This window comes from Oryzias melastigma, linkage group LG5 (assembly GCF_002922805.2).
Source record: "Oryzias melastigma strain HK-1 linkage group LG5, ASM292280v2, whole genome shotgun sequence".
Lineage (NCBI taxonomy): Eukaryota > Metazoa > Chordata > Actinopteri > Beloniformes > Adrianichthyidae > Oryzias > Oryzias melastigma.
Window position 1 is genome coordinate 24,265,496 of NC_050516.1, and position 25,784 is coordinate 24,291,279.

At 37.4% G+C, this 25,784-nt stretch overlaps 2 protein-coding genes across 4 annotated transcripts in view; one reads left to right on the forward strand and one right to left on the reverse strand.

The window, feature by feature from the left end:
* Nucleotides 1-6: 6 nt before the first annotated feature.
* tgm5l (transglutaminase 5, like) lies at nt 7-6,650 on the forward strand. Its single transcript, XM_024271068.2, has 14 exons — nt 7-2,625; nt 2,775-2,957; nt 3,046-3,279; nt 3,408-3,526; nt 3,617-3,745; nt 4,000-4,177; nt 4,258-4,393; nt 4,476-4,579; nt 4,659-4,895; nt 4,975-5,094; nt 5,174-5,386; nt 5,485-5,642; nt 5,747-5,880; nt 6,210-6,650. Exons 1-14 carry the CDS (start codon nt 2,619-2,621, stop codon nt 6,361-6,363), a joined length of 2,106 nt encoding a protein of 701 aa, XP_024126836.1. The 5' UTR covers nt 7-2,618; the 3' UTR covers nt 6,364-6,650.
* An 817-nt stretch (nt 6,651-7,467) lies between these two features.
* eya2 (EYA transcriptional coactivator and phosphatase 2) overlaps nt 7,468-25,784 on the reverse strand; it is a 36,010-nt gene continuing 17,693 nt past the window's right edge. For all 3 annotated transcript variants that reach the window (XM_024271045.2, XM_024271043.2, XM_036212000.1), the window contains 11 exons: nt 22,116-22,192; nt 21,762-21,945; nt 20,837-20,973; nt 20,646-20,729; nt 17,360-17,449; nt 13,680-13,738; nt 12,853-13,013; nt 10,540-10,654; nt 9,321-9,442; nt 9,119-9,219; nt 7,468-8,756 (listed from right to left, as the gene is read on the reverse strand). In XM_024271045.2, the coding sequence (XP_024126813.1) occupies nt 8,676-8,756; nt 9,119-9,219; nt 9,321-9,442; nt 10,540-10,654; nt 12,853-13,013; nt 13,680-13,738; nt 17,360-17,449; nt 20,646-20,729; nt 20,837-20,973; nt 21,762-21,945; nt 22,116-22,192 (1,211 nt within the window). In that variant the 3' untranslated portion in view covers nt 7,468-8,675. The remainder of the gene's footprint in view (nt 8,757-9,118; nt 9,220-9,320; nt 9,443-10,539; nt 10,655-12,852; nt 13,014-13,679; nt 13,739-17,359; nt 17,450-20,645; nt 20,730-20,836; nt 20,974-21,761; nt 21,946-22,115; nt 22,193-25,784) is intronic.

A 25,784-nucleotide genomic window follows, 5' to 3' on the forward strand; every position in this document is an offset into this window, starting at 1 on the left:
ACATGCTTCAAAAAAAGGTTTTGTTTAATAAAGTTATGCAAAAAACATATAGAAGCAAAATAAGGCCATACAAAGTAAGACATTTTTTCTGAATTCATAAAATAGGAGCATACCATCTACAAACATTGAAGACAAAATCTACCACCTTCCAGCCGTTCCTGAAAATGCACGTTGACCAATAGAATACAGTAGAAGCGTCTGTCATGACTTCAAACGAATAGTCATTTTCCAAAAATGCATTCCACCCATCTGTCATGATCAACTATTTAGTCAATCAGATGCAATAAAAGAACAGACTTGCTGAGGTAAGCCCTTAACGTCAGTTTGGAATGAACTCCCAGGCTTGTATTTAATAAGTGTAGTTGTGCAACAAGTTGTAGGACTAGTTTCCCACCAAAGGGTTTGCTTTTAGAATAGCAGAGAGGGAACCAAAAACTCAGGAAAATCAAACAAACCAACAAAGTTATCTTTAACATTTTAATATAGAAAAACTACAAGAAAATCTCATGGTAACTAAAAAACATCTGCTTTGATTTTGTAATTGATTTTATAAGCTCACTAGTCTAATGTGTGGATTAAGAGTTTGTAATTAATCCATTAGTTTTATGGAGGGAATTTTTCCCGCTTGCACATCTATCTGCTCTTGTTTTGATCAGCTTCAAGTGTTTCTGCCATCTTGTCTTGTCCAGCAGATCTAGTTTTATTTTCATTTTTGTGTCCTGACCAGACTGATGTGGCCTTCTGCAGCCTCTCACTTTGGAAAATCAGGATAATATTTGATTTTGATTTGATTGATTATTTCAGACATTAAAAATAATTGAAAAAATTAAAGTAAAACATAAATATATCAAATAAATTCCAGGTATCAGTTATAATGTTAATTCAAAAATTAATAATAAAAAAAAAAAAACAAAGATGCCATCTCTTTGACTATGCAATTACTCATAATCAGAAATAGATGTATTTGCAGTAAAACAAGTTCAGAAACATCACATTAGATTAATTAAATATAATAATTATAAAATAAAAGCATATAAAGATTGATTTGTTGCTTGAAATGGAATGGGAACAAGAAAATGTATACAATCCCGGCCCTATTGTGTTATTTCTATTAATATATTTTAGCCTAGTTGTCATAATCCGGTCCTCATCATCTCAAGTGGAGATTATTTATCAAGTAACAAACTGGAGTGCTTATTGATTATTCTCAGAAAAATACTCTTAAATCATTTCCGTAAACATTATTATGGATCACTTTTTATGTAACATAAATGTAAAGCTCACTGATTATCATCTGACTTTATTATTACATAAATCTGGTTAACGCTAATTATGCATCAAACACTTCAGCTCCAAAGTGATCTTAATTTAACATCTCCATGAAAGCAAAAACATAAATGAAATTTATTTGGGAATGAATTCAGAGGTCAAGGGGTTTATTATTATTGTAACACATCACTCATCACGTATCAATAATCAATAACTTTTAAATTATTCTTAGAAAACGCTTTTACATCACTTCAGTATTACGCATCACATGTTGAATAGCAAAAATTTATTATCATCATAAAACATTAAATATTTCAAAACGTCCAAGTTCACACATCCTTTATTTGGAATTTGTTTTAACATCCAACTTTTAGGTCCTCTCATTACCATATGGAAAAAAAACAAAAGTTCCCATTTACATTTATATTGAATTTATTAGTTTATGCATATTTGAATTTTGTGTGAGCTCAGAGTTTAGTGCTGCACACTGACAGACACAAACTTTTCCTTATCAGTTGACATAGAAATTCCCCTCAGTTTTTGTCACCTCCTTTATTTTCTAGGAATATTTTTGCATGGTTAGTTTTTTCTACTGGCCCTAAAACGAGGTTGCATGGTGAAAAAAGTCAATAAGGTCAAGCAGTTTTAAAAGCTTGAATTGACAATAAATAAAAGTGTAATCAACTATAACGAATTGTGGAAAAAATAGTGAGGAACTCATGTCACTCCAAAAATAAACAAAATATTTTTAATGCTTTTCTAAGGATTCTGTTTAATGTTGCCCCAAAATGACGTCTTAATTGAATGTGAAAATTGCACAATTGTAAATTAGATTTTGCTTTATTGAATAATTGTATATTTGCAGACATTCTACAAGATACTGTAATGATATGTTTTAGTGGCAGGATAAAAAAAAAAAAGTAAAATAATGCTAAAAATGCTCTTTGGGTTAAAAAATGGACTAAGAAAGAGGATTTGTATTATTATGAAATTAAATAGGCTTTCTATTTGAGCTAACCGTGTTTTAAAGTGCTGTAGGGAGTATTTTCTTCTATATGACATTACAGAAAAGAGATGTCGCAACAGTTCACCTGAAGTTCTCATGAAGCGCGCTGATGAAACCGCTTTGGCTGTTGTTGACAGTAGATGAGTCCGATCCCTCATCATCTGCTGGTTCCACACGTAACCATAACGGAGGTGTGTCGGTGTTTTGTTTAAACTTGTAACCTGCCTTGGAAACAATCAAGTCAAACTAATCCACCGACATTTAGAAAGGAGTGGCGAGTGCTAATATAAATGATGAGGCCAACTGCAAGGACACACAGTTGTTGAGACGCAGAAACACACAGATGGAAGGTAAGTCTGTACGAGAACTGCTCAACATTTGAACACTTTTCACTGTAAAATATTTTTGTAGGTAGAATTTATTACACGCTGCATTATGTTCATTTGCTTTGATGATTTCCTCTCTTAATCTTTCATCTATTTTAATTTTTTTTTCTCAGATCTGAGTATCCAGTATGTTAACCAGGAGCTCTTTGAGAACCTGGAAAGGCACAGGACACAGGGCTTCTTCAGCTCAAATGCTCTGGTGGTGCGAAGAGGAGAACCCTTCAGAGTCACCGTGTATCTGAGGGGCCGGCCTTTCAACCCCAAAACCGACTCCTTGAGGATCAAAATCATGCTCGGTACTTTAAATTCACTGCAGGCTAAATCACCACTCTTATCTTTAATGTGAGCAGTTTGACTGAAAAATGAAACCTTTTCTTTTTTCAGGTCGGCTGTATGTGATAGTGCCAGTCACTTCCTCCTCCTACTCACCATTGTCTGATTGGAAAGCATATTTCGATTCGAAGAGCTACAACTACCTGAACCCCTCCATCTTTATCCAGCCCCCGGCCTCCGCTCCGGTGGGCTTCTACGAGTTTCAGGTGTTCGTTCAGCCACAAAGCGGGCTGGGTAACTCTGCTTTCAGCAGCTTTGTCCTGCTCTGCAACCCCTGGTGTTCAGGTGAGGTCATCCACCAAAGCATTAGAAAAAAATCAAAATTTTGGGGGAAGTTTAAAGTCTCTTTTGTGGATTTTGTGCCACATCAACTTAAGTTCAGTGAAATTAAGCGTTAGGTTTGTGTCTTTCAGAGGATTCGGTGTTCATTCCATATGAAGATCAAAGAGAGGAGTACGTCCTGAGCGACTATGGGCTGCTGTTTATGGGGACGCCTATGAACACCGTGTCAAGACCGTGGTCCTACGATCTGGTAAGAAACTGATGTGATCTTTAAAAACAGAACAAAAAAAACTTAAATCTGCAGATTACTGATAAATGATTTTTTTCTCTTTATGTAAAGTATGAGTCTGGTGTTTTAGAGGCATGCCTGAATCTGCTTCAAGTCAGCCCCCAGCACCAACGAAACCCAAATGTGGACTTCCTGGACCGGAGCGACCCTGGCTACATCGGCCGGGTTGTGTCTGCCATGGTGAGTGCAAACAGATCCTCACAAGGGGCCAAAACACAGTTACCTTGGCAACTCAGAGATCATACCCGTTCATTAAAAACCAGGTGTGGCTTGAAATGACAGAGAAGACATACAGCCTCTGCCAGGCTGTGACATGTCATGCAGGAACTCAGCAATTATAGCTGTTAGCGTGTGACCGTCATCACAGCGAATGCAGAACAAACGTGAGTGTCCAAACTGCTGCTTAGAAAGCATGTCCTGTTCTCTGAATGTAGATCAACAGCGAGGATGATCGAGGAGTGGTGAAAGGAAACTGGTCGGACAACTTCGATCAAGGGGTCCATCCTTCCTTGTGGACAGGAAGTGGAGACATCCTGAGACAGTGGGCCCAGTCTGGCTGCAGCCCCGTCAAGTACGGACAGTGCTGGGTGTTTGCAGGTGTCATGTGTACAGGTACTATACTGAAGTCACTCACATAGATTTAATTGTTTGGATCTTTCCTTCATCTCTGTTTTGGATTCTTCCTTTTTTAGTCATGAGGGTTCTGGGCATTCCGTGCCGCATCGTCACAAACTATAACTCAGCCCATGACACCAATGCGAACCTGGTGATCGAGGAGGTCTACAGTGAGACAGGACAGAAGCTGAACCTCAGCAGAGACAGCATATGGTCAGTAGTGATCAGTATCAGATTCACAAGATGCATGATTGAGAAACCACTATGAGGATAACTCATTTTGAACTTCCAACAGGAACTTTCATGTGTGGGTGGAGTGCTGGATGACTCGCAGGGATCTGGGGTCGTATATGGACGGTTGGCAGGTTCTTGACCCAACACCACAGGAAAGGAGTCAAGGTGAATGTTGGATTTTTATTTTCACAAACACTCCTTCATGTTTTTATTCTAACTTTCTTTCTTTCTTTCTGTCGCATAGGGGTGTATTGCTGTGGCCCAGCTCCAGTCAAAGCCATAAGGAGCAAGCGCACTGATATCCCCTACGACGTCCCCTTCGTCTACGCTGAAGTTAATGCAGATGTGCACACGATCATAGTGTCGCAGGGTCAGGTGCTGAGCGTCAACAAAGACACGGAGAGAGTTGGATCTCTCATCTGCACTAAAGCCGTGGGATTTCCAAGACTGGAGAACATCACAGGAAACTACAAATATGAAAGTATGGCACCAAAGCAGAAGACGTTTGCCATTTTTTTAACGCATAAGTCTCACATGCGTATCTATTTTTTCATAAACAGGCTCAAGTTCAGCTCTTTCTCCAAGAAGCTCTTCAATGACGAATGTCTCCGTAGCCCCAGCAGCTTTAAGCATTTCTTCAAGGAGTTCCACACTGCCGGATGTCTCCACAATTAGTAGAGGTACATTTCTTTAATCAAATTCTAGAGATATATTGTTTTTAAAACACAACAGAATTGACACAGGATGCCTTTTATCCAGGTGCCTCATCCAAGGGAATGTTCCTTTCACTTTCCCTGGACAAATCCCCGGTCGCCGGGGAGCCGATCCGCTTGACGGTGAAAGTTACAAACAGGGAGAGTTTGGCCAAGACGGTGAAAGTGCACTTCAACGCTCAGGCAAAAGAGTACAACCTCAGCCCCTCTGACACCTTTTGGGAAAGTCATGAAGTTGTTCAGCTGGGACCCATGGAAGGTACGTTTGCTTATAATCTCATTCCGATGCCTGCTGCTCATGTGCCGTGACCAAACACGATCTAGTTTCACCAATTGTTGATCCACCTCTATTCCCAGGCAAGGTGTTGCGTCAGCAAATCCTTCCAGAACAGTATGAGCACGCGGTGGGGGATAAACTGATCAACCTAGCGGTTGTTCTGGAGGACATGTCCAGTCAGGAGCGGGTTCTGGCAACGGAGGAGTTCAATGTTGCCAGTCCAGAGCTCAGTATCCAGGTACTTATTGAAGAGCCAGAGCGCAGTATGCTTCTGTTACTCTATTTATATGTGCTCAAGCTGTAGGGTTATTTGTGTTAAGTGTTTGATGGACTTTTTTTCAGATTCTTGACAAAAACGTTGTGGCAAATAAAGAACACACAGCCATAGTGACCTTCACCAACCCATTCACTCACCCTGTGAACGGGGTACTGACCGTGACCGGAGCCGGACTGCTCCAAGAAAAGATTCAGTTCAGGTAAATATGACTATTTATCTACTATTCCTTATCAGATAATCCTATTTTATTTTATCTGTAGCTTATCTGTAACTTTTTAAGGACATATGTGTTTAGTTTCTTAGAAACAATGTGAAGAATGTGTGAAGGCTGGAGATTTTAATCACAGTAACTTATAAACATATCACAAATGCCTGAGCATGAAAGGTTGAGAAAGTGTTCAAACAAAGGAGTGTCACTTGATGTGACATTCATGAGCAATGCTCGGCTCGAGGAAGCGGGGTGTGTCGTGTGAACCAACATGCAAGTTTTTTCTGAAACGTTTTTTCTCCCCCGTTTGCTCCATGAAGGATACGTGAACTGCATCCAGGTAAAGGGGTGGAGGAGCGCGTCAAGTTCACCCCCAAAATGGTGGGGAGGAAGATGCTGCACGCCAGTCTGTCCCTTTCAACGGCTAACATCATAATAAGAGGCTTCAAGATGGTCTCTGTCAACAGTATTTAGTTCATTTACTCTCTGCTGCAAAAGAAAAAAAATGTGTTGATCTATTTATTTATTTAACTGATTTATTTATTGTTTTTACATGTATGATGAACTTAGGTCAGGAAAATTCCGGTGCTGCCGGTATTTTATGCTCAAATTTTTGTATTAACGCTTTAACTAGAGCAAATGTTTCTAGTGTATTCTTATTACTCTGTAAATGATATACAAATCAATAAAACATAAACAATCACACAATGAATTGTTCACTTTATTGCAGTTTGTCTTTTTTCCTGAAGAGGGAGACCTTTTCTTTAAAAAAAATAAATAAATAAATAAACCCTGATGAACCGTGTGTTTTTGGTGTTTTTAACATGTTCTTGTAGCATTTTTCTCCTGATAGGCGGCATTTATTAAGAAAGTTATTTTATTTTCTAAGTATTTCTTTATTCAAATTTCTGTAAATCAGGAACAGAAGAAAAAAAGGTAGCCAATGAGCTCAAAGCCCCGCCCCCATGTAAAATTAGGCTCAGCTCAGCAATGAATACTGAGGACTGGAAGTGAAGATTAAAAAAAAAAAAAAAAAGTTGAAAATTCAAAACAGCAGCTGTTACTAAAGAATAATTTTTTTTAATTAGTTTTTTTTTCAAGTTTTCACACTTTTACTTTTCAAATTTACATTTTTTTTTTCAAATATTCAGTTTTTTTTTTCAGTTACAACATCTATTTTTCAAGTTTTCAATCTGTTTTTTCGTTCTCTTTAAGCTGATCCTGATTTGACCCCATAGTTGTAAGCTAGCAGGTGTATACAGATGAATAACAGGAAGTAGTAACAGGCTCACTCTGCACCATTAGTCCCGCCCACAACTCAGAGGTGAATTTCTATTAAGCTACTGCTGCTCTGTAGAAGCCATGACCTAGAAAACAACACAAGTTTTTTTGATTTTGGCTAAAACAACATAAACATAATTAAAAGAGCACTTGAAACGATTTTAAAATAGATCAAAAGATGATTGCAGTGGGACTTTATCAAGTCACAAAAGCTCAATTATCATTTTCACCTGATGCTCTTCCTTTTAACATGTGTTCATTTTTCAAGTGAGAAACTATAAAAATAACACACATTCCCAAAATGCAAATTAATTTATTTTTTATTAATCTACCGTAACTGTCTGTCAAAACATAATCAACAATAAAGCTTATATACAAATCATAGCAAAGCTGACAGGCAGAGTGATCGCCACATGCACAACCATTCCACTCGAACTATTTTACAAACAGGTTAATGAGAGACTAAAGAAAAATCAAAGAAAACAATGCACAACCCAAAATCAGAAGAGACGATTCAAGCACTGGACTATAATACAGGATTTGTAAGGCAATTTCTTATCAAAAGGTTTTTAAAAGAGCACATCTGGTTTTTAAAGAAGACATTTTTCCACAAAGATGTTTCATATTTTTTCAGAGTGTTGTACAACTGAAACAATAATAAATAGTCCCCATTGGCAAAATACAGACTATTTTAAATAGCCTATCTCTGTATAGAATAACTTGATGTTAATCTGACTAATGCAATAAAATACAACTACTACCGCGCGATGGGGAGGCATAGGTAGAATTGTTCGCCTATTTTTTTTAAAGTGGTTGGTTTGGTCATGAATGTAGATGGTCGTCAGGGGTACAGAATGGCCCATTTTTACATACCCCTGATCGATGTCGACTTTTAGAGAAAAAAATCGTCCGGTCGCCGTAAAATTTTAGCTTTTTCTTAAAACCTCCATAGCCACGGCACCAAATTTACTGAAAAATCTGCATTTATGTCACCTCTCTGTGGTATTTCAGAATGTGTGACCGTAGCCTAAAATGTAGTTGGGTTCACTTTCTTGCTAACAAGTTTTTTCTAGTTTTTTTTTTTCTAATTTTATCAGAAAAATAACATTGGCCAGATAAAAACCTTCTGCATCTTCAAACAAATCAAATTAACAGAGGAGCATAAAGTGTAAGAACAAGCCCAAGACCTCATCCATCCGAGGCTAGCAAAGAGGATATCTGAATTTGAATTCAGTGCTTTGGTCTTAATCTACATGGGATACTACCATAAATCTAAAAATATCTGAACATGAGCAGGTAATACTCGCAGTACTAGCATCGGTTCCCTGGAGTTAATCAAAAAATTTACAGTCACTTGTTTTTGGTCTCTTGTTTTGGTCCTGCACTTCCAGCTTCACTTCGTCAGAATGAAGACAAGATTTATAAAGCAAAAAACTTCTTTTGGCTTTGGTGTAACAGTCTGCCCACAGAGCCAAGACGTTTAAGATCTTGATCGCTGGCGCCCTCTAGAGGTAGTCAAGCTCCAGTGCATGGCTCAACGCTTCCAAATCAGCCCGACACGACACCCTCCAGAAAGGCATGTTTTTCTACAGAAAGCAAACATAATATACTTTTAAATGTAAAGTTAATGTATGACAAAAAAAACTGAAGAAAAAAAAGGGGCAGCTGGAAGGACTTCTGCAGATTCACTTTATATGTGAAATATGCTGTGGTTTGAGTGTAAAATGTGAAAAAGAACATCTGGACAACACGTTGGCTTACACTGTAAAAAATATATAGGATAATACATAAAAAAATCTTTTAAGCTGCCAGCCAGGAAAAAAATCTGTCAGTTCAATGAGAGGACATAAAAACGGAATCAGAAACAGAAGCTGCACTAATGGAGATTGTCATAAGGTTAACTGATTAGTTGCGCAGCGGTCAGTCATAAAAAGCAGCTGAGTTATACCTTCTTGGCCACGGTCTCCTCTTCTGCTCCATCTCCTATCACCACATAGACCGCTCTCCTCCCAAACCTCTGAGTTACACGCTCAAAACAGCTCTCCTTCCCTTTGACAGATGAAAATAAAAACACATTTAAGGTGTGTCATAGGGGCTTAAAAATGTAAATATATTTAGATTTCAATGCACAAAAAACAAATTTTCCTCACCTGTCTTGGTGGCACTGTAAATGTTCTCAATGGGAAAAGCTGAACCAAGACCGTACAGTAAAACCTTGGAGAGGGCAGGGATGAGCTGAGTGGTGGTCACCAACACGTTCACACAGTTCGGCCTGGAACAGGACATGGTAGCTTGTACTTTTGTTTCACATCCAGTAAAATGACATTTTCTTGAAAGTATAGACCAGAGTCTGTAACCTTTAATGCTAGAAGAGCCATTTGCTCAAGTTTCTTACTAAGAGAGACATGCTACTGCTTAGAGAAACACACTTTATTTATGTTAATGTGGTCATTAAGCATTTATGAAACGAAGATTTTATTATTTCCATCCATCCATCAATCCATCCATGTTAAAGCAAATTTAATTTGTTTTACTTTGGACAGCAGGTAAGGATGTAACGATTCTTTGAGAATCAGTAAAAAAGAAAATTAGAAATCGGGTTGTCACGGCCTGTGCCTAAATTTAGAAAAATGCATAGAAGCTGAAATTTCTTCATGTAAGTTTGCTGTGAGTGTGTGTGCGACTGTGTGTGTGTGAGTCGTGGACTGGCTGGGTGATGTTCATCCACGCCCCAAAAAGAGCAAAAAGAAAACATACTTGGCCTTAAAATAGCCTTCCTTTAATTCATTGTGTTGAGAAAAAAATGGGGACAAAATTAAACTGTGAATTGAATGGAATCGTGGCCTGACTGAATCGTTACATCCCTAACCGCAGTAGATCCAAGCTGCTTTCAAAATAAAATGCAACAGTTTTTATCAAATGTCCTCCTGCTGTATGAATGTAAGAATGTCAAATCAAAAATGTAATTTTCTATCATTATGACTTTAATTCACCATCACGTCGTCCTTTTTCTTCTTTACTACCAAATTTAAACATAACAACAATGGTGTAAAATCCAATTAAAAAAATCTATTCATACAAATATAATTATATTTTAAGAGTGGCCTTATTCTGTCTAGTTGCCTCTGAACAGCAACTAGAAACTATTTTGCATCAGAAGATAACAGAATATGACAGTCAGTTAAACCTTTTACCAACATTTTGCTCAGTTCTCTGACATGCTAAAAATCAACTTGAAGGACAAAACTTTGTCAACTTAAAATGATTAACCAAAACCATTATTTATTCAAATGTTAGCATGGAGGATGGAGCCTTATGTGGTGCTGGAGCCTCAGGCTGCAAACCCCTGATACAGACCCACGCACTGACCGTGAAGTGATGAGAGCCAAGGCCTTGAGAGCATGAGTCAGCCACAGGTCAGTCAGGACTTCCATCTCCCTCCTCAGCTGTAACCACTCCTCTCTCTTGGGGCTTCCTAGTAAACCTAGTGGAATATATAAAGGTTTGTCAATATATGTACAAACACACACACACACACACACACATGTATGTTTATATAAGACAAATTATTTTAGAAATTGTGTGTTTCTACAACTGCGGGTTCAATATTTAGCACATGGGTGTCAAACTGAATCGCACAGGGGGCCAAAATCCAAAACACACCTTAGGTTGCGGGCTGAACAGGATAAATATTTATTGAACACACTGAAACTAAGTTTTTAAAACTTTAAAACCATAACTTTTTGACATAATTATGAACTAGATATGTAGCATTGCCTGTGATGATGCTAGTGTGAATGCTGTAAGCGGAATTTGGCCGCTGAAGATGCTAGTGCTAATAGCTGAAGATGCTGAAATTAGTAGCTAATAACATTGAAGTTGATAGCTGAAAATGCTGAAGTCATTAGCTGAAAAAACTGAAGCTGGTAGCCAGCTAAAACGTTGGCTAAATGCCATATGAGCCTGATAAACTTAGGTTAGCCAAAACAGCTAGCATGTAGCTGAAATATTAGCTAAACTCCAAAATAGCCTAAAAATCTTAGTAAATGCCAAAACAGTCTAAAAAGCTAGCAGAATGCCAATTTTTAACCATTTTAAAACTGTAACTTTTTAACATAGTTATGAATAAAAAAAAAACTAGTTAAAAAGGAAAAACTAGAAAAATACAATTTGTTTTTTGTTTGTTACTAGGTTAAGTTGAAAAAAAAATAGTGGAATTGAAAATAAAAACTTCCCTGTCTTGATGTTTACTTTATTTATGTTTTCACCTTTATATGCTATATGCCCATTCACATAATAATGTGTAGTTGGTTGTACCTTTTCTTTGTCTGTTTTTTTTATATGTATTGCACATAAAGGGGGCAGAAAAATAAGTTTTCTTCATAGTCCTGCCTTTCATTTCCTTTTTTTTAATTGTATTATGCCTATGTTTTTGCCTGTGGAAATGACTAAATGAAATGAAATATAAAAAAAATAAAATAAAAAGGCAGGAATTTTATTCCAGAATAAATCAGCTTCAACCTTAAATAACTTCAATATTTTACTCTCCATAAAAATATATTTTGTCAAAATTATACAAGTTAGAAATGAGAGCAAGATAACATCAGGCCATTAATACCAATAAAATATAATGATCTGAAGGGCTGGATATAACTACCCGGGTTGACACATGTGGCTTAGCAGCTAGTAGAACCTTCATTACTTTTCCAGCATTTTCAATAGCTTTATTGATGAAATTGAACTAAAAGGTTATCACTGTTCTTTAAATACTGTATCTCTTTGGAAAATGTTTCATTTTTTGCATCCCCTTTTGATCTTTTAGTTCATTTTGAATCAATGTGTCCTTTAGAACTGTAAAAGAACTGAGTGCCAGATCAGAACTAGCAGAAACCAGTAGAACCCAGAAACAACCATCGATTGTCTGGAGAAGTCTGACCTTCATGGAAGAGATGCAGCAAACAGCCAAACTTCCAACGTGGAAATAAGACCAAATGACTCAAGTATGGACGAAAACTTAGAAATAGGGTGCAGAAAATGGTAGCAGGCGCCATGGACTGATGAGTCAACATTTAAAATATTTGTCTGCAGCAGAAGAACGTTTGTTTTTTTAAAGGGCTGGAGAGTGGTACAATAATTAGCATCTGCAGGCAACACCAGGGAATTTTTAGGAGTTCTTGAATGTTTGGGGCTGGATATCTTCACATGGAGTTGGAGATTTGGTCAGAATTAATTATTTTATTTTATCTTTTAACTTATCTTGTCCGACAGCTGAGTAAGGACATAATAGCTAAAGGCGTCTTGTACAACAGGAGGTTGAGAATCTTCTGACACACTCGGTGTATATTTAAATAAACCCCTTTTGTATTTGAGGATAAACCTTATAGTGATCAAGTTTGCAAACTTTTTTTTTTTGTTGAACTGGACAGAAAAGAAGAGAAAGGAAAAAAAAAATATTCTTAATGGTGAGAAATATAGGCAGAAACTTGTCTATCACACAACTACATGGGACATTTTCTTCCCAATTATACCAATATGAAGGGGTGTGGCTCTGGGAATTGTAGTTTTTCTTGTTTAAAAAAATGTTACCAGGGCAAAATATTTTTCTTACCAGTAGCCAAAAGGATTTGGAAACGCAGTTAACTTTACTGTGACTTGTGAGTGTAATGTTGGAGTAGAACTCACCTCCAACGTTATTCTTGTATGTGTTGTAGATCTCCTTGACTCTACGGTATCGGAAAGCCAGTTTCCTCATCCAGTCCACGCCCCCATGGACCCCTGACCCCAAACACAAGGAGCCTGCTCCTGCTGGACTCTGGAAGCCATCCGATCCAAAGTTGTAAGTGCTGCAGAAATCACAATGAGGTAAAAAACAATGATCCCTTTTCTGCAACACTGCGTTTGAACACCCATGACTTGGAGTGATGAAGAATCTAAAAAGATACACAACTGAAAACATATTCTCACTTTAGAAAATGTGTTGACTCAGCTCAGGTGTAATAAAAAAAACAAAATTTCTCACATTTTTGTGTTGCATTTTCTTCCAAAATATGTGGCAAAAATAACTAAAATTAACTAGAGTGGTGAACAGGTTTTTGCTACCTGAAATGCACACAGTGGGGAAAAAATCTTTACATAGAAAAACGCCAACCTCAATAAAATAAATGTCCTTTCTCATATCACTCCTAAAAGTACCCCAAAGTGCTTAAACATGTTTATATAATAAAAAATCTGGACTGAAGGAGAAGCAGGGAAGGAAAAGGAGATTTTTTGACAGGAAAAACGTACTGGATTATGGCCTGACATACTTTGTGGCTGCAGGAAAAAAAATCTTTCCCAAGCTTGCATGCTTGAACAGATATGAATGCATGCAAATGCAAGAACCTTTTGTTTTTTGAACAGTTTTTCTGCAAACTCAAGAGGGCAAGTCTGGTTCACCAACCACAGAGAAGATGTCTTATTCTGAGTCATTCTGCAGCGCTCAAAAGATTGTAACACAGAGGAGTTTTTACCTAAGGTCCTGTCCATTGTCGTCTGATGCCACGTCATCAATATGAACCTGGTCACATTCCTGGAAAAAGAAAAAGAAAAGTGGATTTACTAAGAGCTCCGTTTGCCTTGCACAGGCATGCCCCCTTTCTGTAGGGGAGCCTGGGGAGAGATATTGTGATAAAAATAATGAGAATAAAAGACAAGGAAGCAGGAAGTAAAGTGTCAGGACATGGGATGCTGAGGTGCCAAAAAGTAGATAAATGTTATTCTAGTGTAATCACACGCTAGACTGATTTTTTTTGGGAAATTTTACCCGCCATTCTGATACAGGATGTGTTGATTAAAACTATAAAAGAAAACAAGCATTAAAAAAAAAATAATAATAAAAAAATCCAACAATCCATACAATCCAAAATTCTCCAGGTCTGTGTCCCTCTACCTATTTAAATTATGTGCACAAACAATACATATCATCAACAATACTTTTACATTTTATGTGCATAAACAGACTCCTAGTACAACTTCTAGTTGGTAGGCAATGACCCACGGCCGACAGACGCTCCTATCCCATTTCAGCAACCCAGACAGACGCTACCTCATCTTCCTCGCACTGCGACATAACTCAGTTCCCACTGGTTAGATCCCACCTCCCACTTAGGTGTCCTTCCACCCTGCAGGGCTACAACTGCTGATCATTTCATGTAAATGCTGAAAATGTATATTACTTAGACTCTGAAACGTGATCACACACTGGAACTAGGGAATATACTCATTAAAGTTTGAATATATTTCCTGAAAATTGGAGGAAGACCTTGTTTTCTTTTTTCAAATACAGTTTGTCAATTATTGTAAATGCCTCAACACCTTTATGCTGCAAATATAATAAATATAAAACATAATGAGGAACACAACTGCATGCAGTAACTTTGCAACAGAAACATTTGTTTGACCAAAAAACTCAAATAAAGTAAACTAAAGTGTTCCCCGTTTATTTGCGGTTTCACAAATTCTCGGATTTGTTTTCAGTCACGTGACTCTTCCGGTTTGTCACAAAAACTCAGGCGCTTGCATGAAATTTCTGCATCTGGAGGAGGTGCTGCGCTGCTGAGATGAAGAGCACGCCGAACTGTCGGCCACCCACACCCCAACCCCTCATATATCCATCCCCCTGCATAGAGAAATGGCATCAGCTGACTCAGGTTAAAATGCTGAAGAAGATAATTGCGGAGGATGATTATCCTCTGGAGCAGGTGTTTATTATGGATGAAACTGGCCTCTTCTAGAAGAAGATGCCCTGTCGCACTTATTTGAGGAAGGAGGAAGCATGTGCTCCTGGTAGTAAGGCACAGAGGGACAGAGTGACACTCCCCATCTGCGTTATGATGTAATTAAAAAAAACTCTTTATGTTGAGCAATACTCCAACGTTCTTTATTACATTTTTTACAAATTATGATTAAAAGAGTTTCTGATGAGTATGGATCAATCGGTCCATAACCCCAGCAAATAAGGGGGGATTACTAAAGTAAAGAAAGGTAAATCTATTATCAGATGTTATGCTGATAAGTGTGGGACAAAGAAAAATAAGCTTTTTATGCCTTAATTTGTTTTTGTTTTTTAATTAAACTTCTTGATTTATTGGATTTTTTAAAATCTGAAATAAACATTTTAATTTCCTCTATTTATTGACATCTAGAGGATTCTTTTTATTGTATTAATGATTTTAGTGAACTACCTGTGTTTTCGTTATTATATCAGTTTAACTTGCCTGATTGGTTCAGTTTAAAATGAACCTGTTTTTCTCCTGTGTTGGAATACATTGGGGCAGGAGTGTCAAACATGTGGCCTGCGGGGCACATCCGGCCCACCAGATGGTTTAATCCGGCCCAGTCATGAAGAGAAAAAAGTATAAGGATAATGCGGGGAAAAAAAAGCAAGTTTTTAGGCCATTCCTGTGGTGAGTTCTAGTTATTTACAGAAATGGCCGCAATGCGCATTTCCACCAGTAGGGGCAGAAAGGGAAAAGAAATACCGGCATAACAAGAGATCAAGAAACAAACTGCATTTCTTTGCAAGTCCGTGCCACGTCTGGGTTAGATGCAGTTAGGCTTCCTGCCAGCCTCGCCGCTGTTTAGTTGCTATAAAAATTATCACGTGTAGTATCCCTAATTGCAATTGTAGTCTGAAACACCAAAATTGCTGAAAATTATTTAAAAAAAGTATGTGAATAATAATAGCTTTAATGTAACAATAGTAATAAGTGCTTAGACTATTAGGTCGGTTGAACATTTTTTTCTAACAGAGAAAAAACAAATAACAAGTTGACCATAGGTTGTTTTGCTATTATGTTACTGGTCCGGCCCACTTGAGATCCGACGGGTTGAATGTGGCCCCTGGACCAAAATGAGTTTGACACCCCTGATCTAAAGCATTTGGAATCAATTCATTACAGTTTTATAACCTGGTTCCCATGAACAGTCTCTTGCCTACGGCCCCAACAAAGCTAGAACCGGTCCTGATTAGCTGACTAAAAAAAAAAAAAAAAAAAAAAACGCAGAACATATGTTCATGCAGTAAATTTAAAAGAGAAACATTATTTGCTAAACAAAGACTGAAGTACATGTTCTTTATGATAAAAAGTGAGACTGCTTAGACAAACATTTGACTTATTTCCAGGTGTCAGTTGACATGTGAAAGTAGGCAAATCACTTTCCACTGCAGCTAAGTCGCTGTTCATGCTACTAGTTGCACAACCCAACATAAAAAAAAAAAAAAAAACACCAAATGAATTCCTAAATATGATCTATTTTCTTTAAGAAAATGTCAACTGTGCAGTTGGCGTGCACTCTGACCTTTTTACAAGTCTGCACTTTTAGGAGTTTTGCTGCATCACGTAAGACTTTTGTAGCCTTTGGTGTAGCAGCTGACAAGCAGCAAAGACAAGATAATTGTACCCCGAGACACAGCAGGAAATGTCAGCCAAATGTGGAGTACGGTTTGAGAGGTTATTCAGCCTTGACAACAAACAGGGCGATAAAAAGCAGGTTTCTAAATGACTGTGTTGGCTCCTTTCCCTCTTCTTGACTTTCTCCTCCTCCCACTGGACAAATTTTCCTCTCAGATGCTTTGACACACACCTATGTTTACAGGACAAAGTGAACTTGTTCCTTCTCTCTGTGACTCTAAAATGCTTTGTTCATTGACAGAAAAATGTGAGAAAAAAAAACATTTATTTTTAATTGAGATTCCGTTAAATGAGCTGCACTTACGCACAGCATGCATCTGAACGTGGAGCACTTATTTCCCTAATTACTGTCACTCCGGTAGGGAAAACTTCTTCCTTACTGAGCACATTTTGGAAAACGCTTGAGAGAATGAATGCAGGATAGGTGTTACATGTGGGGATTCCTACAATGAGTGCCACTGTGCTTTAAGCCAAGTAAGAAAAAGCCTCCAAATGTTAAAGCTGCTGCTGTACTGTGGCAGGGAAGGTTTTCTAGAAATGCTTACTCAGCGATATATACCCCAACTTACTGGAAAAGTCTTACAACTACTGACATGCCTTTTTCTGTAGAGTAAAAAAAATGTGATGAAGTTCTGCAGCCATTGCAAGTTTTCACTCTGGTAAATATCCATTTCTTTCTAGACCTCTAAACATTAGCCTGTTTTTATGAGTATTCTAGTTAAACGAAAAGAACTCACCTCTAAGTCATTGAAGAAGAGTCTCAAATCAGCCAGATTAAAGATCATTTCTTCCATCCACAAACCCAGAGAGACAGCCTTTGACGAGTCCTGATGAACAGAAAAAATGCTCAAAGAAAAGTTGAAGGTTTAACAGGTTGTGTGACTTAGTTTACCTTAGTTTACCTTTATTTTGTTTTTATTTAAAAGGCTCGATTTCACTTCTGTCACAAAAAGGTTTATTTTACCCCAGGCGAAGAGCACACCTTTTTTTTTCCTTACAGAAACAGTTTGTTAACTACTTTGTGACCTACTTACTGAAACTGTATAGCACCTAGAGGATGCCAACTTTAAAAAAATATTAATGAGCATAAATATGAAACAGTAATTTTAAGCTTAGCTGCCATTGATATTACATTTTTGGAACAGAGGCAGGTAAATTAAACTATTTAAAAAAAATTTGACAGACTGCCTGTTGACTCCTTTCTTCTATCAGATGTTTGGTTAAGTTAATTAGCAGTTTTTATTATTTTATTTTTATTTATTTATATTCTATTAGTTCTCTGCAATGTTGCTTCCTTCTAAATGTTTTTTTTAAAGTGTGATTTAAGTGTGTTATTTAAGTTTGTAGACGCTTGTGGTTCATACTACACTCATAAAAATAAAATGTAAAAAAAGTGCGAAACACCAGATTTAAAAAGTCATTTTTTAATGGTGTGGGACATCAAGGAAGGACGTATCCCTTGAAAATCCACTCAAAAATCTACACAAACCTATTTGTGACTACCTACTACTCAAATAATGAAGACTATCCTTGAAATAATTATGGTTCATAAATTTGTAACACAATTAAAGTGTCACTTTGATCATCTTTTGATCTTTTTCAAGATCAAAAAATCAGAAAATCAGAAAATCAGAAAATCGTGTTGTTTTCTGGGACGTAGTTTCTGTAGCTTATCAAAAATTCACCTGAGCTTAGGGCAGGACTGTAAAGCCAGAGTTACTCCTGGTTTACACCAAATGCGGAAGCGCTGTGAAGCGGCGTGCGGCGTCCAGTTCACACCAGACACGTATTTTGCTGCGACAATCGACAGGCGCTTCTGCTCAGCTGTGGTTATCTAGAGCTTTTTTTCTCCATCATCAGACACCCAAAACCACACCTCCCTTGCTCTGTAGTCGGCTCACTACGTTGATCTTTGTGTGTGTGTGTGTGTCAGTGTCTGTCTGTTTGCTTTTTGTGTTTATTTTCATCTCTACATTCTGTTTAGATACAAAAATATGATTGCGATTGTCAGTCGCAGTAATTTTTTGTGGAAAAGTTGGTTATATTTTGAAAATTGATCTGATTTTCTCGTGTCTTGGCGTAACTTCCTGAGCCTCACATAAAAAATAGACCAGACTCTAAAACGATCGCAGCACGGCGTGAGCTGGCCGTGGCGCTTCGCATCTGGTGTGAACGACACCATAGGTTAACAAGAGCGCCGAATGGAAGCAACATCCATTCCGCGTCCAGTCTGAACCAGGCGTAAGCCTGCTCTGATATCCCATCAACTCTTTGTTTACACTCTACTGCTAGCTTGCAGCCCCTCACAACCCCAACCTAACATTATGGAGCAACAAAAATGGCGAGCAAAATTGGTACTATCCAGTTTTAGAGTTCTGAGCCGGATGCCGGCTTAGTTGAGGAGAACAAAGACGTTCATAGATCTATTTGTCTGCAAGTGGATGCAATGGAATGGAGTGGAGCAAGGAGCTTGTGGCTTGCCGATTGTAGTTTGTACGCAACAACTATAAGCTTTTTCATTACATTCATTACATTCATTACAATTTGAGTAAAGAAATACTCAGGAAGGCAGTTTTAATCTTAATTTTCTTTTGATGTCTTCTCCATTGTGAGAAAAGAGCCACAAGAAAATGTTAAAAACACTATTTTAATTAATCTCAATACAATCATAGTGTACTCTTTTTGCCGAAGAAGACAAGTTTCAAAGAAGCCTTTGACCCAACAAATACAATTATGTGGTCTTTTAATATTTACTTTTGTGAGCCCTTTTTTAACTTCTGCAAAGTCAAATCCTGCCCACCATTTTGTTCAACCACTAAACCATAACTGCCATCTTCTTTTGATCTCAAAAGGAAAGAAAAGCAAAAGAATATTTGAATGAGACATTGCATTACTTAAACTTCGGTTAAGAAATGAAATCAGAGAATTCAAATTCTCGCCACAAAAGTCACATAAATCATGTCTGAGCTTCACAAGAAGAATGACACCATTGTCATTCACGAACACGGCATTAATTGTACAGGTGTTCTCAAACAGAGATGTTAGCCAAAGGTGAGCTGTCTCCTGGCACAGAATGAATTGTGCTTGACAGGTAATTTATAGCAATTATGAAACACCTCCTCCACCACGATCACTGTTTTTAAGAAGAGCTAATTGTTGGCAAAGTTTAAAATAAAATCAAGTCATTTGTTGATTGAAGCTCCTTAAAAAAAAAAAAAAATTCAAAGCATCCAAAATGTTTTGCAATCTCTCCTGCCTTTACAAACCTTTACAGACCAAAAGAGCACAAAATATTATCAAACAGAGAGTCAATTAGACTAGATTATACTGCAGAAAGGATTAGCAACAGTTTGCTAAAGACACAATCTTCTTTTCCTCCCCATCACCTAAAGATTTTATTCTCTTGCGAGCCTTTAGGTCAGATTGCGGAGCTCTCCTGGATCCGGGAAAGGAGTTGTTCAGGCAGCGGGAGGAATATTTGGCATATGAGTCACCGTTCGACACATTTAAAAGGTCCACTTATCATTTTGGCTCGTCTTTCATTTTTCTCCTGGACCTCTCTCCAGGACAAGAAAGAAAGAAAAAGAAACACAGGCGTGCAACGCCTGTTTGGAGGAATGAAGTGATTAGTAGCCCCGCTATCAGACTCCCATCAGCGTGGTGTCAACCCGCAGGGAGACCGTGAGAATTCAAAACATAAAGCCCCGGCCAAAAACAAGAAATGGACTAAATGTGCAGCTAGTCATCTGCCCTTCTGCTGTGTAAAGGTCCCGCTGACTGTCAATCACACCGCAGGTTGCCGGAGTAACTAAACAACCCCAGTGCATTAGGAAAAGAAGCAAGAGGGCAGAAAGGCAAAACAGGGCCAGCGTGTGAAAATAGTCAGACTTTAACTGTTGGTTGAAACACCAGAAGACCACAGAAACAAAGACGGATTTTCCTAAACCAAGATTACACGTTTGCTGTTGTGTGTGCTTAATAATCTGCTGTTGTGAGTCCACTAGTACAAATGAGAGATCTTACCTTGCCAAATCGCGAGGAGAAAGTTCCCGTGAGGAGTGAGTGAAAAATGATGATAGTTTCATCCAGATCCCAGATAAACACTCGCTGCAGTGAAATAACAAATATGGAACGTTAACAACCCATTTGTGCATCTGTGTGTGTAGGAATAAAAGAGAAATATTAGTAATAATTTCCAGCAGTTTGCAATAGACCTCGATATCAGAGTCCAAAGGAGGAGCGGGGTCGCTGACTCTTTTTCTTCCTCTCAACTTGCCATCGGACCCTCTTCGAGTTGGAACCCCCTCCTCTTTACCAGGTGTTGGGGGGCTGGGTGGCGGGTGGTACTCTCCTAAAACAAGATACACACACATCACAAACTATTAGGCTATTTTTATTACTGTTTTTCCATCAGGAATCATTCTACCAGCCACATAAAAGTGTCTTCTATTACAGGATCCACAGGGGAAAAGATCTTATCATTTGCGGCAGTTCATGATCAGTTTCAGGGGCGGAACTAAAACATTTTACATGGGGGAGCAGAAGAAAAATAAGTATTTCTAACAGTTTTAGTATCATTATAATTTGTTTTAGTTACCTTTTGCAGTTAAAAAAAAAACTTGTTAATGATTTCATATTTTTTGTCAATAATGGTGCTAAAATTGACTCAAAAATTGGGGGAAAGTGGCTTTTCGCTCTCCTGTAGCTCTGCTCCTACCATGTAAATCATGGTAAATCCCACTAATAGACATGTTAACATAATCGAACAAATGCTATGTTAAAACAGTTACATTTCTTTCAGTTTTTTGCGCCAGCCGTGAGTGATCCGGGTCAATTCTGGAAGGAAGTTACGCCATGACACACGAGAGAAACCAGTCCATTTTCAAAATATGACCATATTTTCAGAATAAAATACAGCGATTGACACATCTGATCACATTTTTTGTATTTGAACAGATGGTAGATATGAAAATAAACACACAAACACAACACACAAAAGACCCACAAACATTGAGACACACGCATTTACACACACAGGGACACACGTAGTGGGTCGACAACAGAGCACGCCAAGGGGGCGGGGCTATCAGATGATAAAAAAATGATGATTTTTTTTTTTTTACTTAGAGAAGAGTTTACCTATGTGTGACTCTGGGCTGTGATTAGACATCATGGCAGGATGTTCTGGGTGCTGATAGGCTAAAGGAGCAGTGATAGCTGGAGGGCTGATGTTGCTCCCGGCCAGGTACGGGCTGTTGTAGTGATGGGAATTATAATATGGAGAGTACTGACTCTGAGCATAGCTTGAATACGATGAAAACTCCTGACCAAAAAAAAACAACAATGATAATTAAAAACACAAATTAAACAATATCCTTTGATTAAAAGTTAGTTTTACAGTTTAACACACTTTTGTTATTCAAAAAAAGTCTGCAGTAAATCAGCAACATTGAAAAATCCCCCTGTAGGTAAAGACTATGAGGCATTACTCACTTGCTGTGTGGGGTTGAATGGGGTTGAACTCGATATTGCATGAGTGCCTTGAAAAATTCCAGATGAAATACCACCACCTAAGAAATAGGAGGAAAAAATGTCAAAACTTCTAAACAAGTAAATGCTTGGGATTAAAAGGCGAAATATAATTCACGAAATGCTTAAATATTTAACAAAAGTCACCCTCAAACTGACAAATAAACTCTCAACATCTGACCTCATGTCTGACTTGGGGAGGAATTGGGGAAATTCTGATTATGACAGCTCAGAGCGGTAGCAGCTTACAGTTACATTTATAACTGACATAACGATACAGGTGGGAAAATCTCCTTCTCCTGCTGCAGTTTTCGGAATCTTTTCAGTAACCCAAAGCAGGAATGTCCTCCTCAGAGCACTCTTTCTCCACCTGAATCCTCTTGTTGAAGCAATTCTTTGATTAATTATCCTGTCAGCTTATCATCTCCGCCTGCGCCACTGAAAAAACATTGTCGGTTTTTGGCTCAATTTCTGAAATGTGAACAAACAAGAACACTGCCGCAGTGCTGGCTGTCAGCCAACATCAGACAACACAAAACCAATGCTAATGATCAGTTATGAAGCAACACTGTTACACTTTTATGAGCAGGGAACAGGGAAGTCCCAACTCGGGCTGGGAATCACTGGGTACCTCATGATACGATTCGATACATGGCTCACGATATCAATGATATCGCGATATTGTGATAATTGATACAAATTATATCTAATAACTCAAATTATATAGAAAAACACATTTTTTAGGAAAATATACCCCCATTTATTTTTTAGCTTGAACACAATCATAATAAACAACTTGTGTCTTATTTTTGTACAACAAATAATAGAGACTTTAGTGCAACATTGCTGAAATCAGTAAAACTATGTCTTTGATGAGCACTGACACCAACTGAATTTAAATTATCTGAAAAATTTAGGGCTAATAATAGTAAACATGAACAACAGTGCCCTGCTTAGTGCAAAATTGTTGTAAACAACAGAACAAAAATAAATAATTCAAGTAGCATCCAGGCACATTAGTGCCGGCGACAGCCAGTCTTGAAACGCACACCCCCTATCTACCTCGGAGGAACGTCTGACCAAAGGATTACGAATATAACTTTTTATGGCCCTTTTTCAAACAAAAACAAAAGATCAATACTTGGTGAGAACCCATCGAGAATCAATCGCAGGACTAAATATCGCGATATATCTCAATATCGATATTTTGGCACACCCCTAGTGCCAACTAGTTGAAAATGGATAATAAAGGAGAAATTAATAATTGCTGGAATTATGTGACACCAAGTCTTTTATTTATCGCAAAAGAACTGAAAAAAATGAAAAAAGCCAGGAGTAAGATTCACGAGATTTGCACCGCTTTGACATTTCGCACCAAGACTCTTCCAACTGCAAGCGCTATAGTATTGGGCGGCGACAGTCCAGTGTGAACACTGTATGTTAAAAGAACCCATGTTCGTGAACTTTGAAAGCTTGTCATGCATAAAGAAGTTTAAGAACAAATATAGAAATATGACTATTAATAGATATTTACAACTTTTAAAACATTAATAATACATCTGTAAATATTTATGAATATAAATTTGAATCTTGTGGGGATGCACTTGGGTATGTTAAGGAATGTCAGATGTTTTCGTGCATGTATTTTACTATGAGTACATTTATGCATTATTATTTGTGTGTATATGAATATCTGAAGCTGAAAATGTACTTGCTGTAATAATAAGCTTTTTCTTGTGCAGGAGTCTGCAACCTGAGGCTCCGGAGCCTGATATGGCTCCTTTAACCCTCCCTCCATTGTGGCTCTCAGATAAAAAAAAAAAAAATGTTAAGTGTTGCTTTAAGTAAAGGACAACAAAAAATAATATTCAAGGTCTTTTAGCCAGATGCTCTATTTTTGAACAAACTGAAGTATTTTGGGTGCCCCCTTATAAGGTTAAAGAAAATACTGTAAGGTTACTGAAATAGCTCTGATTTAATTTTGGTTTGCACCCCAAACTGAAAATTAAACAGTTTTCTACGCCTTATGTTAACCGTTTTGCTGCATTGAGATGATCCTATGTGACACAGGAAGTCTTTTATTTTGAAAGGATGTCACAAGAAATTTTGAAAAAATGCTTTTTTTATTGATGTTTTTTTAAGCTAAAATAGTTAATTTATAGTTATCATAATAGGAACAATAACATAAATACAAATCAGTGTCTTAATTCTCTAAAGGGTAAGCTAAGACGTTGTGACTCCTGCTAGGTTGTGATCAGCAAAAAATCAACCCTGTAAGAGTTGAAGGTTGCAGACCCCAGTGTTAGGAATGGAGCATGACTTTTATTTCTTAAACTCTTTTGGATATTTCTAGTATTTTTTTTAAGCTTTTCCTATCTTTCCTTTTAAAGTATATGTCTGAAATAAAATATTATTACATCTACTTGATTAGAAAAAAAATGTCAGATCTTAAAATCTTTAATAATAAAGTCTCTTCATCAACTCAAAACAAAAATAATACAGACAAATCATCCGATATTCTTTATGTTTTTTTAGCTGTTAGTTTTCTGAAAAGTACTCTGAAGTTTTTGCTAAGACTTCCATTGTCCTCTTGTGTTTCCAGGAATACGCTTCCTTCTTGAATCATCTTACCAGTTTACTCCTCCTTTTCCCCATTACTCTGGGATACTGACTCAGTGGAAAAATAAAATTAAAAAAACTACTCAGACAATACCACAGTCTTCACTGCAGAAGAAAAAACACAGGTCTCCTCAAATAAACACAAAATACTTCCATTTGGTTGCAGTTTTACACAGAGTACAGTATGTTTTATCCAAGTCTTTTTGTAGTGTGTTTGCTCCTGTCTGAATTTGAATTGTGTACAGAAGACGTGGAGCTTTTTACTAAACACTCAAACATCTAAATGCTGAGGTAGTTTATTGCCTTTTGAAGTCCGCAGTTAATGATTTATGGATTGGAATATTCAAACAAAAGTACTTTGTTTGGGAACACTGTCCTTCAAACTCTAACTACGCTATTAAAAGCTGTTAGTTGAAAAAAAATAGAGCCTGTGATGGCTGGACAGTTTGTCAAAAGGTTCTATCAAAGGCTTTTTACGTGAATATTTACATTCCTGTGTAATGTCTCCAATGGGAATCTTTTTTTTTTCTGGGAGGGAAAGTAAAAGGGGAAAGAAAAAGTGTCTTCAAAGGGATAAGCGTTTGTCAGAATTGGGCACGTGGCTGAAAAAAGACTTACAGGAGTTTAGTTGCACGCAACTCTGGCAAGCCAAGGTAAAGGTCAGACGAAATAAAGTATATCTGGAAGCTGTTGTCAGTGTAGCTACACACAAAAAAACAACATGTGTTTGCTTTATGACCAATATATATATATATATATATATATATATATATATACATTAAAACAGACATAGAATTAACTCCTTTCTCGTTTTATAAAAGAAAATCTTTTTAAATGACAGACAGAAATTCAACCAAGAGTTAAACTCTTATTTTCCATTCAGTTTACTGGTATGTTTAGTTGAAGTTAGAGTTAGTACTTATACTGTACCTGAGTACTGGAAAAGTATTCAGTATAAAAAATTTCCAAGCAATGGACATTGTTTATTTTCACAGCATTGCATCATCACCGTGT

Coding starts and splice junctions, on each gene's coding strand:
- tgm5l (XM_024271068.2), top strand. Junction 4,394..4,475: donor CTCAGCAGAGACAGCATATG/GTCAGTAGTGAT, acceptor AACTTCCAACAG/GAACTTTCATGTGTGGGTGG. Junction 4,580..4,658: donor ACCACAGGAAAGGAGTCAAG/GTGAATGTTGGA, acceptor TCTGTCGCATAG/GGGTGTATTGCTGTGGCCCA.